Source organism: Pongo abelii, chromosome 1, assembly GCF_028885655.2.
Source record: "Pongo abelii isolate AG06213 chromosome 1, NHGRI_mPonAbe1-v2.0_pri, whole genome shotgun sequence".
NCBI classification, from domain to species: Eukaryota; Metazoa; Chordata; class Mammalia; order Primates; family Hominidae; genus Pongo; species Pongo abelii.
In genome coordinates, this window is record NC_071985.2 from 165,763,881 (window position 1) to 165,777,212 (window position 13,332).

At 41.2% G+C, this 13,332-nt stretch overlaps 1 protein-coding gene across 2 annotated transcripts in view; it reads right to left on the reverse strand.

The window, feature by feature from the left end:
- Nucleotides 1-13,332, reverse strand: part of IL12RB2 (interleukin 12 receptor subunit beta 2) — a 90,103-nt gene that overhangs the window by 44,184 nt on the left and 32,587 nt on the right. For both annotated transcript variants that reach the window (XM_063711949.1, XM_054533278.1), the window contains exon 9: nucleotides 3,128-3,347. In XM_063711949.1, the coding sequence (XP_063568019.1) occupies nucleotides 3,128-3,347 (220 nt within the window). The remainder of the gene's footprint in view (nucleotides 1-3,127; nucleotides 3,348-13,332) is intronic.

A 13,332-nucleotide genomic window follows, 5' to 3' on the forward strand; every position in this document is an offset into this window, starting at 1 on the left:
GTCTCTCCATACTTGGTACGCATGTCACCAGCTCTCCTGGCCTCCTCTCCAAGCTCATGCTTTGGCTTTTCTCTGTTCCTAGAGCCCCCATGCATACCTCTAACCTCATGCTTATTCTACTGTACTGCACTTTACTTGCTCATATGTCTGACCCTCCCCCTTGACTAAATATAAGTTGAGGACCTCGACTGTATCTTTTACCTGTGCTGGATTCCAACTGCCTTATATAGTGTATGCTCAAAAATGACTGGTGAATGAATAAAGTAGAAATGAACTCTAACATGATGAATGTGGCATTTGAGAAGTTGTCACCAAATCTAACTAAGGAACCTGGAATGGGACCATAGAATTCATGAGGTTTAAAACCTCAAGACCCATCTGCAGGGAGGTTTGAAGAAGTAAGTTATTCTGATTTATTTCATTTTAAAAACAGCAGAATAGAACCACAGAATTCACTTTAAAAATTACATACGCAGTACTTAGCCACTGAAGAACAAATTTTCAAATATAAAAAGCAAAAGGGAAGAAAAATAACTTGTAATTCCAGATGTAGAGATGATCTCTGTTAACATTTTGATCTATATTCAGCTAGACTTTTTTTTTAATTTTACCCTTCAAAAAATACGTGCTCATGTAAATATTTATTTTTTATTTACTTTTGAGACAGAGTCTCACTTTTTCACCCAGGCTGGAGTGCAGTGGTGCGATCACAGTTCACTGCAATCTCAACCTCCTAGCCTCAAGAAATCATTCCACCTCATCCTCCCAAGTAGTGGAACCACAGGCGTGAGCCACCACAGCTGACTAATCTTCTTATTTTTATTTTTTTTGTATCTTTTTCCTTATGTTGGCCTGGCTGGTCTCAAACTTCTGGGCTCAAGCAATCCTCCCACCTTGCGCTCCCAAAGTGCTGGGATTAGAGGTGTGAGACACTGCGCTGGTTGGAAATAAGTATTTAAGATGGCATCACCTCATATACGCTTTTAAAATCTTGCCTTTTCACTTATAATGTGTATTTGTCCATGTCAATAAAAAATATAGCTACAACATCCCTTTAATGTTGGTGTAGGATTAAAGCAGGTGAGGGTCACGATGAGTTTAACCAGTCCATTCTTTACTATTATACACTTAGGTTGTTTATGGTGTTTCACTGTTTCAAACAATTTTTCAACAAACATCTTTGTACTTAGATTTTTAAGCACTTATCCTATGATATGCTGAGTATACATTTCTAAGGCTAAAATTACCTGGTCAAAAGATACAAGTTTAAAGTTTGTTACATATTGCCAAGTTGCTCCCTAGTAAGTTGTACCAATTTACACACTCACTAGCGTGTACAAGAGTATCTTCCCCACACCCTCACCAACATGGGTATGTTCATTCTACTTACTCTTTCTCAGTCTGATTTGGTTTCTCAGGTTTTCTCAAAATTTGTATCTCATTGATTGCTAGTTAGGCTAAACATTTTCATATCTTTGTTGCTCCTTTTATACTTCTTTTTGAGTTGTTTGTTGATATTCCCTAGTTTCATATATTTGAAAAAGTTATATAGATAAATATAGACAGAGATTACCAGTTGCCTACAAACAGCTTCTCCTCATCTTTTTTTAGCAAGGGAACATTGCTGCCTTAATATATTTTCAAGCCTCCTTTGCAGCTGGGTGTGACCAGGTGACCAGTGGGCTGATGAATGCAAGTGTTGTTGTGAGACCTGGCGTAAAGCTTAAAAGTAAGGGCTGAGCCCTTCTTTTCCTTTTCTGCTGTCTAGAAGGAAATAGCTGGAGCCTTGGCAGCCATTTGGGACCATTTCCATCATGAGGATGAAAGCCAAACTTGGCAGAGGGAACAGAAAGGAGGAGCCTAGATGGCATCATGAGGCTGTCACACCAGCCCTAGGCTGTCTACCTCTGGACTTCTCTTTTTTTGAGAGGATAAGTAAGTTCCTATAGTCAGGCTTTTGGTAAGAACAACCCTAACCCCAAGAGAAATTCCTAACTCATACACCAACCCAAGGTTATATGCATATACTATACATATACTGTTTACTTGTATATATACATTAATACTTACCTGTATTTTCTTCTAAGTATTTTATCTAATACTTTATTTCTATGTGTACAGATATATGACTGAAAAGATATATAACCAAGATTTAACAGTGTATATTAAATAATAGTATTTTGGTAGACTTTTTCAAAATGAAGATTGCTAAACCCACTGGTAGATAAAATTATACTGAATTTTAAGAAAGGATCTCATTACAGAGTTTTGCTGTATTAGGCATTTTTTGAAGTGAGGCCAATGAACTTGACATGGAATTCTTTTATAATACAGATCTTGAGAAATAGGATTAATATCAATTTCCTTGCCTAATTGTGAGCTTTTATCCTGAGAAGCTAATTTTCAGAGGATATGACTATAAAATTTGAGACTCTACATCTAGTTGGGAATTTTCTGATAAAGGTAATTGGATACGTGTCTAAACTTGTGCAATAAAGGGCTATGGTAAAACAAAATTTTACTATAGTTTCATTAGATTCAGAATTTCAATATTATTGGTTGTATTTATTTATTTATTTGTTTTTGATGAAAAGGGTCTCACTGTGAGGCCCAGACTGGCATGGAACTCCTGGGCTTAAGCAATCCTCCCATCTCATACTCCTAAGTAGCTGGGACCATAGGTACACACCACCATCCCCGGCTTTGGTTTTAAAACACGTTTTGACTTTAGGAATAAAATGTTTTCCGAAACTTAACACATATTACTCCTGCTTCTATAAAAGCTAGTCAGATATTGGTGTTCAATTTAATGTAACTAGTATTTCCTTAACTACAATGTATTAAATACCTGCTATGTATTAATATTTAGTTTCAAAATGACCTATGAGACAGGCAATATAATTCCTATTTTAGAGAGGAGGACATTGAAGCTCAGAGGTGTTCATTCACTTGTCCAAGGCTACTCATAGGCTGATTGGAAAAAAAAAAAAAAGCCTCTGAAAGCTGTTGACTTCAAAGCCTGAACTCCTAGCTACTCATTTTAGGTCCTGGGTTGGGCCTGCAGGAGATAAGAGATGAGTAACACACAGTTTTCCACAGGCAATGTTAAAGAAAAATTTGAACTTACCTGCCTCACACAGGTTCATTATGTTAATACGAGTGGGCAGAGAACTGCCTTTTGAATTTGCTGCAGACACAGCCACAGCCCAATTTCCGGTTCTAGGAATGACTGTGGTCCAGGAGGTGTGTCCTGTGATGTTCTGTGTCATGGCTTTCCCTCCTGTCAGCTCCTGCAAGGTCACCTGATAGTGGAGAATTTTTCCTCTTGCCTCTGAGACACTGAGATTCTGCAACAAGACACATTTATTCACTATTTACTGCCAGACAAGAACACTGATGCTCTGTGCCTGGACCTCATGGGTACAGATGTACTAGGCAGCTACAGCTGAGTGACCTTTTTGTTCATATCATCTCATGTTCCCTGCTACACACTTTATGCAACACCCACCTTCCCCTCCCTGCCATTTAGGAAATAAAAAATCAGTTAACGTTTTTAAAAGATAATTCTTAAGAACACATTGATTTTCTTTTTTGCTTTAAAATGAAACTTACTAATAGTAGACAACTTGGTCACATCCAATAGAACAAGTATAGAATCTCAACTCAGAAGATCTGGATTTGAGTTTCAGCTGTACTGTTTACACAGCCCAAGGGCAAGGCACTCAGCCCCTCTGAGTCTCCATTTCTAAATTTGTAAATCACACACACACATATAACCTTTTCTACAGAAAGTGCACTGCTGCTCAAGACATCAAACAGAAGATTTTCAAGAGCTAAACTAGTAAAATCTTCATTTAGTGAATTGAATTAGCCATCTGTGCTCGGAAACTAAGACACTGTTCATAAACGTGTGACTAACAACTTTTGGAACTGCAAAAATTCCAATTGAGATCATTTGGGAGCAATCCCAGAAAGTAAGCAGAGAACTAATTATTTGTATTATAACCCTGTTTTGACAAGGACCATGGGAAACAGAAGCATAGAATATGGAGAGTTGTCAAGTCTAGCATTGGCGGTGCCCATCCCTGCCTAATGCAAGGTGAGGAAGGCTTGCTCACCAGATTCAAGTGCTACAGTTTTCTTGGCAAGGCTGTCCCTTCCATGGGTGGGGGGCCTCCAGCTGCCTTTGCTGAAAGACACACTGTAGTCAGCAAATGCCCCTTGCTTGGGTTCCCTGCTCACCAAGCACTCTTCTAATAATTTGGTTTCCTCTGTTGTTTATCTGTCAGGAAAGGCTGGGCTAACATCAACATCTGGTTCACTTATAATTTGTATTTTTCACTTTAAGTGAATAAATTGGCCTTCTGATTATAATTTGGCTTCTGAAACAATTAGCATACTGGGAGAGAATGTTCTTATCTGCTGACTCAAGCCTTCTGGTTGGCCCCACAGCTGCATTTCTTGCTGAGATTAATCCATGAGCATCTAGTTTTTATATTTCCATTTCTGGAAGCTTGATTAATGCAGGTCCATTCTGGTGACCCTTCTGGATCCAAAAGGCCCAAAACTAGATCTTAAACCATAGTCAGTGCACCAGGTGGATGTCATGTTGCTGTGGGCCCTTTTGTGTGGACATTCTGCCTTTCCCTAAAGTCAGCATTTCAAACGTCTATCGCAGCTGATCTCATAGGCCTGTTGTATGGATTAGAATAAGCAAGTGCTTTTTAGAGTAGGATGTTCTAAACTATTATTATTAAATATGCCCTTTGTCAGAGGAGAAAAACAATAAATTAAAGCAGACACTGGTGAGGGAAGACCATCCCCTCAGCTATCTCTCACTCCATTGTTCCCTATGTGTCTCTTCTGCAAGTCCAGAGATAGGAGTGTTACCTCCACTCACACCCCAAGTTTTCCAACCCTAAGGTACTTCCCAAGAGTTAACTGAGCTCACAAAACTCTTCTTTCTGGCCAGGGACCAAGAGGCTTCAGTCCCACGCTAACATTGCAAACCAGTCTTATTATCTCCCTCCCACTGTCCTTCATAGACATCCCAGAAATCTCATTTGATACAATAGTAAAGTGCTAAAGGAAGGGGTGAAATGTTATCTTGGATCCAATGGCTATGCATAGTGACTGCTGTGAAAATCTAGTTGATCACAGCAGTCTAGTAAATAGGGGTGTGGCTCTGAAGGATCATGAAGATTTCCAGAGGGCATGGACCCAGACTCTTACATTTTCCCCTTCGCATCCCATATTTTAGAGTTGAAAATATCAGTGAAAATGTGGGAGTGGGATGGAAGTAGGTGGATAAGTAAATATGGTATCCCATGGGTTAGGCTGATATAAGATGTCAAACTCAATTTTTGGAATAACGATTATCCTTTCTTAGGTAATTGGTCTCCTTAATCAAATTGAAAAACAAGCCTAACTGGCCCGACAGGGTTCATGGAACAAAAACTTCAATGAGCCAATAGGAAAACAGATATTTAGCCACTTAGTCTCCTGAAGCAACTGAAAACAGTAGAATCAGTTCAGGGTTTTTTTTTTTATTTTTTAAGGCAACATAAAGTTTGCAAATGGTGTATGTAGTCCATCACTCCTGGATTATGCCTTGCCCTGATGGAAGGGAATATCATCAAGGAACCACCAAACTGGAAGTGAATCTACAGATTAACAGTTAATTCAATGATTCATTTTATAAATGGGAAAACAGGGGCCCGGGGATATGATGTGACTTGCTTAAGGCCATTCAATGGACAGATGAAGAAGGTAGGCGCAGAATCCAGAGCTCTCGACTTCTAGGCCAATGTTCCCTCTGTTATGACGTGCTGCTCCCTATATAGACAAGCCTGAGACAATGAACTGGTAGGTGTGGGCAGCCACGTTTCATAGTTGAAATCCCCAGTCACCCTTCCAGCCCAAAATTGCAAAGCAACTTCTCTGATTGTGAGGTTTGTTACATTCTGATATGCAGCACGAACAGGCAGCATGAGTTCATCAGTTTGGGGAGGGTGGAGACGGAGAATTCCTTTTTTTCCAGAGTTAGCAGGTTCTGAGTCACAGGAGACAAGCTGTGAGCTCAGAAGGACTGCAAACCGGAGGAGCCCGCTGACTCTTCCCAGATCAACTTATTTGTGTGCTGGTGCTGCTGGTTTGGGTGAATGATAAAGGAAAGACCAACATTTATTGGGCTATACCATGAGCCAGGAGTTTTATGTCTAATGTCCCATTTAGCCCTTGTAACTCTCCATTCTGATTTTGAGGATGTTGAAGCTTGGGGACATCAAGGAACTGTTTCAAATAGTCCCCACAGAAAAGTAATGTGAGATTTTTGAGTGCCCTCTGGTGGATGTGAGAGCGGTGTGCAGTATCCAGAATGTGTCTTGCATCCCTGGGAGTATCTCCAAGACCTGCCACCTCTTGTTCCTTCTCTGACAGTGCTAAGAATGGGTCTCAGGCCAGTGTTCCTACTGTCATTGTCACCTTCTCCTATTGGTAAGAATATGCTATAAAGGAACCACAGTCCCATTGCCTCTCTCCTTCAATTTTCTTTCTGCTCTGACCTGTGGGAAATGATTTAAATTTATTATGGAAAGCCTTTCTGACTTGGCTCTGTCTGAGAACTGAAGAGTGAACAGCTCTCTCAGTAAACCTACTGTAAGAGTTCTGCTGCCTGAAAAAGCTTTCAGCATTAAAAATGTGGTAAATGTAATCCATGACAGGACAAAATCTGACACATTTCAGAATGCAATGCATCTGTTTTTATTTTTAATTAAAGATCTATTAGAGGAGGGGTGTCTCCATGAATTGATAAATCATGTCTTCTTAAGATTTAAAAAACTTACGGAACTTCTCACAAAGTAATGCTCTACTTCTGAACTTCCCCTGATGCAAATAATAAAGAAAAAATCTGTTAGCACTTAGCCTGTATCAAAGAAGAGGGTCTATAATCTAGACCTTAGAAAGCTGGGGGAATCTGAACACTATTAATCACAGCTTTTATTTCTTTTGATTTTGGCTTTGGAATACTGCTGACTTTGATTTTTTTCTTATTAGAGCAGATCCTTTGCTTCCTTGCTCTACCACATAGCAGTTGTATGACCTTGGGCAAATTATTTTCCCTTTTTGAGCCTCAGTGCCCTTATTTATAAAATAAGGATACTGTCATGTACAGTGTAGGCTTATTGGAGCATTCAATGAGTTAAGGGAGGTAAACTGTTTTAAAGAGTGCCTGGCACATGTTAAGACTCTTGGTGACTTCCCTTCTCTCAGTTACTCTAAAGTAATATAAAAATATCATGATTGTCAGTTTTGCTAATATACTTACATGACTCTTCTACCAGTCTATGAAGAGCTAGGTCATCTTGACTCTTGGCTTACTCTTCTGTTCTATATGGAAGTCCCACCAATGCCATTCAGTTGGTTACAAAATACATGTAATTTGTAAGTTTTTGTGGGCATCTTGATTTTAAAACTCATGACTGCCTTTTGCAACCCCAGTCCAAATGAAGTGATTCAAAAGACAACCCTTGGCCATGCACAGTGGCTCACACCTGTAATCCCAGCACTTTGGGAGGCCGAGGTGGGCAAATCACTTGAAGTCAAGAGTTTGAGACCAGCTCAGCCAACATGGTGAAACCGCTTTCTACTAAAAATACAAAAATTAGCTGGGCATAATGGTGCACGCCTATAATCACAGCTACTCGAGAGGCTGAGGTGGGAGAATTGCTTGAATCCAGGAAGCAGAGGTTGCAGTGAGCTAATATTGTACCACTGCACTCCAACCTGGGCGACAGAGTGAGAACCTGTCACAAAAAAAAAAAAAAAAAATAGACAACCCTCACCTGGACATTTTAGAAAACACTCCATTGAAACTGTCTATCTAAGGATCTATTTTCCCAGTAGCACCCTCAATGCCACGCACAATGTTTGCCTCATAACAATAACTTAACACTTTTCACAACGATTTCATTAATGTTCACAACAACTTCATGTGATCTGCACATTACTCATGAGTAAAATAAGGAACAGAGAGTTTAAGCACTTTGCCCAAGAACATCCGGCCAATAAGTAGTGAAGCTGGAACTCAAACAGAGGTGGCATAGCTCTACCAAGAGGTGAACTCTTAACTGCTGGACCACGCTAGCACTTCCTAGATACTCCCCAGTGTTCTGCTATACTGAACTGACTTAACTGATAGTCAAACCTCTTGGTAGTGACCATGGCATAATGATTTCTATCTTGTTTGGCAGCTAGAAAAACAGAAAAATAAGAGAAACTTTCATGAAAGCAAAACCTTAAGATGTCCTTCCCATCTCCTCTATCTTCTGTTAATTCTTGGCTACCTACTCTCTTATTTTTTTGCACTGGCCACATTCTGCTATCCAATCAAAATTCCCTACTTTCAGCTGGCATAACATGTGTGACTAGTAAGCAAGGAAAAGCAGCCCTTTCTTTCCAAAAATATCTTTGGAAATGCTGTGCCTGCCTGTGATGGGCCAGGATTGGGAAGGGGGAGATAGAGTTGAATATTTCAACAAAACAATCTAAATTGTACCATCTGCTGCTTTTGTATTTAAATATTGATTCTGAGATCGGATAGCTCCTATAATTATATAAATGCCCCAAGGTCCTGGCAGCCAATCCTCACTAGGGATTTACAATAGACCTTCGTCCTACATCAATATAAATCAGGTCCCAAATAATACTTTCCACTTTTAACAAGCTTTTTCATATGAGGAGGCCAAAGAATTCATCACTTCAGTGGAGTGTGATATAGGTTGGAATATTCTGCATATGAGAGAGAAATACAAGGAGAAAGAGACAAAGTGAATGTACTGAATAAGCTGTTCCTTTCACAACAGTCTCTCTGACGCTGTGCCGTAAATTGGTATACGGGGCTTGCTATCTTCTCTTTCTTTCCATCTTCTGTGGTTTGAGGGTAGCTGTTTGTCAAAATGAATTACCTCGTACAACAAATAAAAAACACTAAATCTTTTCCCCACTTTTGGAACCAAGAGTTTTCTTTCTTTTTTTCTTTTTGAAGTGGAGTCTCACACTGTCGTCCAGGCTGGAGTGCAGTGGCGTGATCTCGGCTCACTGCAACTCTGCTTCCCCGGTTCAAGCGATTCTCCTGCCTCAGCCTCTTGAGTAGCTGGAATTACAGCCATATGCCACCATGCCTGGCTAATATTTTTGTATTTTTAGTAGAGACAGGGTTTGGCTGGTCTTGAACCCCTGACCTCAGGTGATCCTCCCACCTCGGCCTCCTAAAGTGCTTAGATTACAGGCATGAGCCACCATGCCCGGTCCGAGTTTTCTTAACTCTCTCTGTATTGCTCTCAAAACACAGGAGCTGTGCTGTTGAATATGGGAGGGAGCCCCTAGCTGTAGGAAGTCATGGAGCCCTTGAAACATGGCTAGTCTGAGCCAAGATGTGCTTGCTACTGTCTGGAGGGTGAAGTCTTAACCAATGTGCCCATACTGGCACTTAGTAGACTCACTAGTTTTTGAAAACTTGGTAAGATAAAAAGGTTATAAAATATCCAAATAATTTTAAAAATTGATTACATGGTGAAATGACAATGTTCTGGATCTACTGGGTTAGATAAAATGTATTATTAGGCCGAGAGCCGTTGCTCATGCCTGTAATCCCAGCACTTTGGGAGGCTGAGGCGGGAGGATCACTTGAGGTCAGGAGTTTGAGACCAGTCTGGCCGACATGGCAAAATCTTGTCTCTGCTAAAAATACAAAAATTAGCCAGGCATGGTGGCACACACCTGTAATCCGAGCTACCTGGGAGGCTGAGGCACGAGAATCACTTGAACTTAGGAGGCGGAGGTTGCAATGAGCCAAGATCATGCCACTGCACTCCAGCCTGGGCAATAGAGGGAGACTCTATCTCAAAAAAAAAAAATTATTAAAATTAATTTCACCTGTTTCTTTTTACATTTTAAAATTTGGCTACACAACAATTTTCAATCATGCATGTGGCTCACATTTGTGGCTTGCTTATATTTCCATGGACAGTGCTTCACTAAAGTAATCCTTTCCATGCCAAATCCATAGGGGTGTCCCTCTCTGATTGCTCACCACTCCCCTGCTCCACTAGGCGAGCTCAACCATCATCCCTCCACCTGAACCTGGAACTGCTCCCTAACACCTAAGTGTCCTCAGCATTCTGCTCCTACTCCTGTCCTCTTGCTGGACTGTGAGCTTCAGGACATGAGGACTGGATTTGTCTTGTTCACTTTCATATCCCAGCTATGCAGTACAGTGTCTAATACTAAAGAGGAGCTTTCATATGTTTGTTTGAGCGAATGAGTGAGCTTAACATGAATATTTCTCTTCCAGACTCATGGCCTCAAACAATTTCAAAAGTTTGTGATTTGCTATGATCAAGATAATGAGAGGATGCTAAAGAAATTAAGAGAGGAAACTAGAAAGGTTGATGTAGCTTTACCTGGTTCGCATATCTTTTTCATATATATATGAAAGGTGGTTTTCTTCTTAAAAGATACATGCTGTTTTAACTAGAAAAGAAGTATATTGGAAACATGGATTGAGATACTTAATTAAGGAAAGGATACAAACAGTACAGAAGGAGAGGAGAAAGGAAGTTTGAGGGAGAGGATTGCTAAAAGACCCCTTTTGTAAAGGGGCCTAATCCAACCCTGGGGCTGTTTGTAATCAAGCAACATTTTTTACTTTTATTGCATTTGTGGTTTTAACAATAACCAGGTGTTTTTGTTTCATTTCATAGATTAGGCTGTACTTTTTGGCTTCAACATTGAAAGTATTTTTCCTCTTAAAAATAGCTATGGGCCAGGTGTGGTGGCTCACGCCTGTAGTCCCAGCATTTTGGGAGGTTGAGGTGGGCAAATCACTTGAACCCAGGAGTCTGTGACCAGCCTGGGCAGCATGGTGAAACCCTGTCTCTGTGACAAACAAAAATTAGCTGGGCGTGGTGATGGATGCCTGTAGTCTCAGCTACTTGAGAGGCTGAGGTGGGAGGATCACTTGAGCACAGGAGGTGAAGGCTGCAGTGAGCCGAGATTGTGCCACCACACTTCAGCCTGGGGGACAGAATGAGACCCTGTCTCAAAAAAAAAAAAAAAAAAAAAAAAAAAGATATGATTTTAAAAAGTAGTACAAGATATTTTTGAGGAAATGGTACTTTCAGGAGAAACTAAGGCATGGGAAAAGGAGTGACAAGCCATAACAAAGCAAAGATCTCCTTCAACATCCTCACATCCTCACACACTGACACATGCTCCCATTCATACATACACACACACTCACATACCTACGTATTCACACCCTACTCACATCCCCACACTCCCACGCCTTCCACACACTGACATCCTTACACTCACATACATTCACACCCACACTCACACACATACTCCCACCCCAACCCCCAGAGGCTGCACCCAATCAGCACGGAGTTGTTCTCCTCTAATGTAAACATCCTACAAAAGTGAAAGGCCATCTCACATTTCCCCATATGCAAGAGAAAAGCGCTCTCACTTTATTCACAGGCAAATGGGGTTTTACTTGGGGCTTCCTTTGATGCCAAGGCATGAAATTTCCTTCTTTGCAGTGGTGGGCGTTTCTTGCATTTGGTTTCCCAGAGTAGCTCAAAGGAGAAAACAAAACAAAACAAAAAACAAAAAAACCACCACACACGCCCTTGCTCCCTTTCCCCAGTGAGATATGACTTGGGCCCTGTCACAAAGCGATCTGGCTGCAGAGGTTTCCTTCTAGCCTGACACTTAGATGAGTCCCTTGTACCACAGCGTTCCCTTGAATTCCCAAGCCTGCCTGAGAGTGGCATGAGGAATCCCTGTTAGAGGCTGGGATAAGAGCGGACTCAAATCACCTGAAATCCCCTCACTGGAAATCACCTCTTGAAACCTCAGTTTCCATGTTTTAAACTGTGGGGTGAGACTACATGACAGTTAAATCCCTTTGGCTCTAGAGGTCTGTAACTCTGTGGTTCTGTGGTCTAAAGCAGGACTGCTCAGTAACTCTGGTCAGTGTTTCCCTCATCCTCAGCTCAGTGGCCTGTTTGGGGCCATTAAAGAAGCCCAGGTTTGACAGAAAAGGACTTAATCCTGTGACAATATAGGACTGCATCCAACTTTCCTTGGGGAGCCTCTTAGACTAGAGAGTCACTGAAGGTTTTGAGGTTGGCTTTTGATGACCACCATCTGACATCAAGTTACAGAAGCTTCTAAGTGCTTACCTTTTTGCTTTCTCTTTCTTTCCTTCCTTTTTTCTTTCTTTCTTTTCTTTCTTTCTCTCTTTCTTTCTTATTTATCTTACTTTCTTTTTCTCTTTCTTTCTTTCTCTATTTTCTCTTTCTCCTTCCTTCCCTCCCTCCCTTCCCTCCTTCCTTCCTTCCCTTCCTGGAGTACTATGGCGCGATCTCAGCTCACTGTAACCTCTGCCTCCCGGGTTCAAAGGCTTCTCCTGCTTCAGTCTCCCAAGTAGCTGAGATTACAGGTGGGCATCAGCACACCCAGCTGATTTTTTTTGTATTTTGTTAGAGACAGGGTTTCACCATGTTGGCCAGGATGGTCTCAAACTCCTGGACTTAAGTGATCTGCCCACCTCGACTTCCCCAAGTGCTGGGATTAGGGATTATGGGCGTGAGCCTTTTTGGTTTCTTCTAAGCCAGTTCCAACTCCAAGCATCCTTCTTGGGCCCACAATTCTGGCTACACAAAAGGAAACATTTTCTAAACAATAAGAGATGTTCAACCATGGTATGGGCAGACTACAAAGTGAGATTCTCCCTGTCCCAGAATATCCCCACTGAGACATCTGTCTGTCCTGGCAGGAGTAGGAGCCATGTTTATAATGAAAGGAAGGCTGAACTAGAAGAGCTTTGAAGTCCCTCCAAATTCCAAGACCTCATTATAGAACCTAAGCCTTGTGAAGATAGAAATAAAATCAGGGCAGCAGAGAAGAAATCGCATACTCGCATTTACCAAGCATCACTCATTGCCAACACATATTTATTTTGACTTCACTCTGGTGCTGATTTCAGAGAACCATGATGATGTCCACTATAAACTCTGTTTGTTACAGTGAGAAGCACGCAGGCATGGAGCTTTCACCGTTAGGATAAACATGCATCATGCAGCACTGCTGAATTTTACACTGGTGGCCCTCATGATTTTTACATTTGTGTCCTCTCATTTGCTGATCCCCACAATGGTCTTGTCAGCTTTGCAGATACCGGTATCACTACCCTCATTCTACTGAGAGAAACCCTTGAGTTGAGAGGCGTGGAATAGATTAACACGTAGCATATCTTTCCAGATC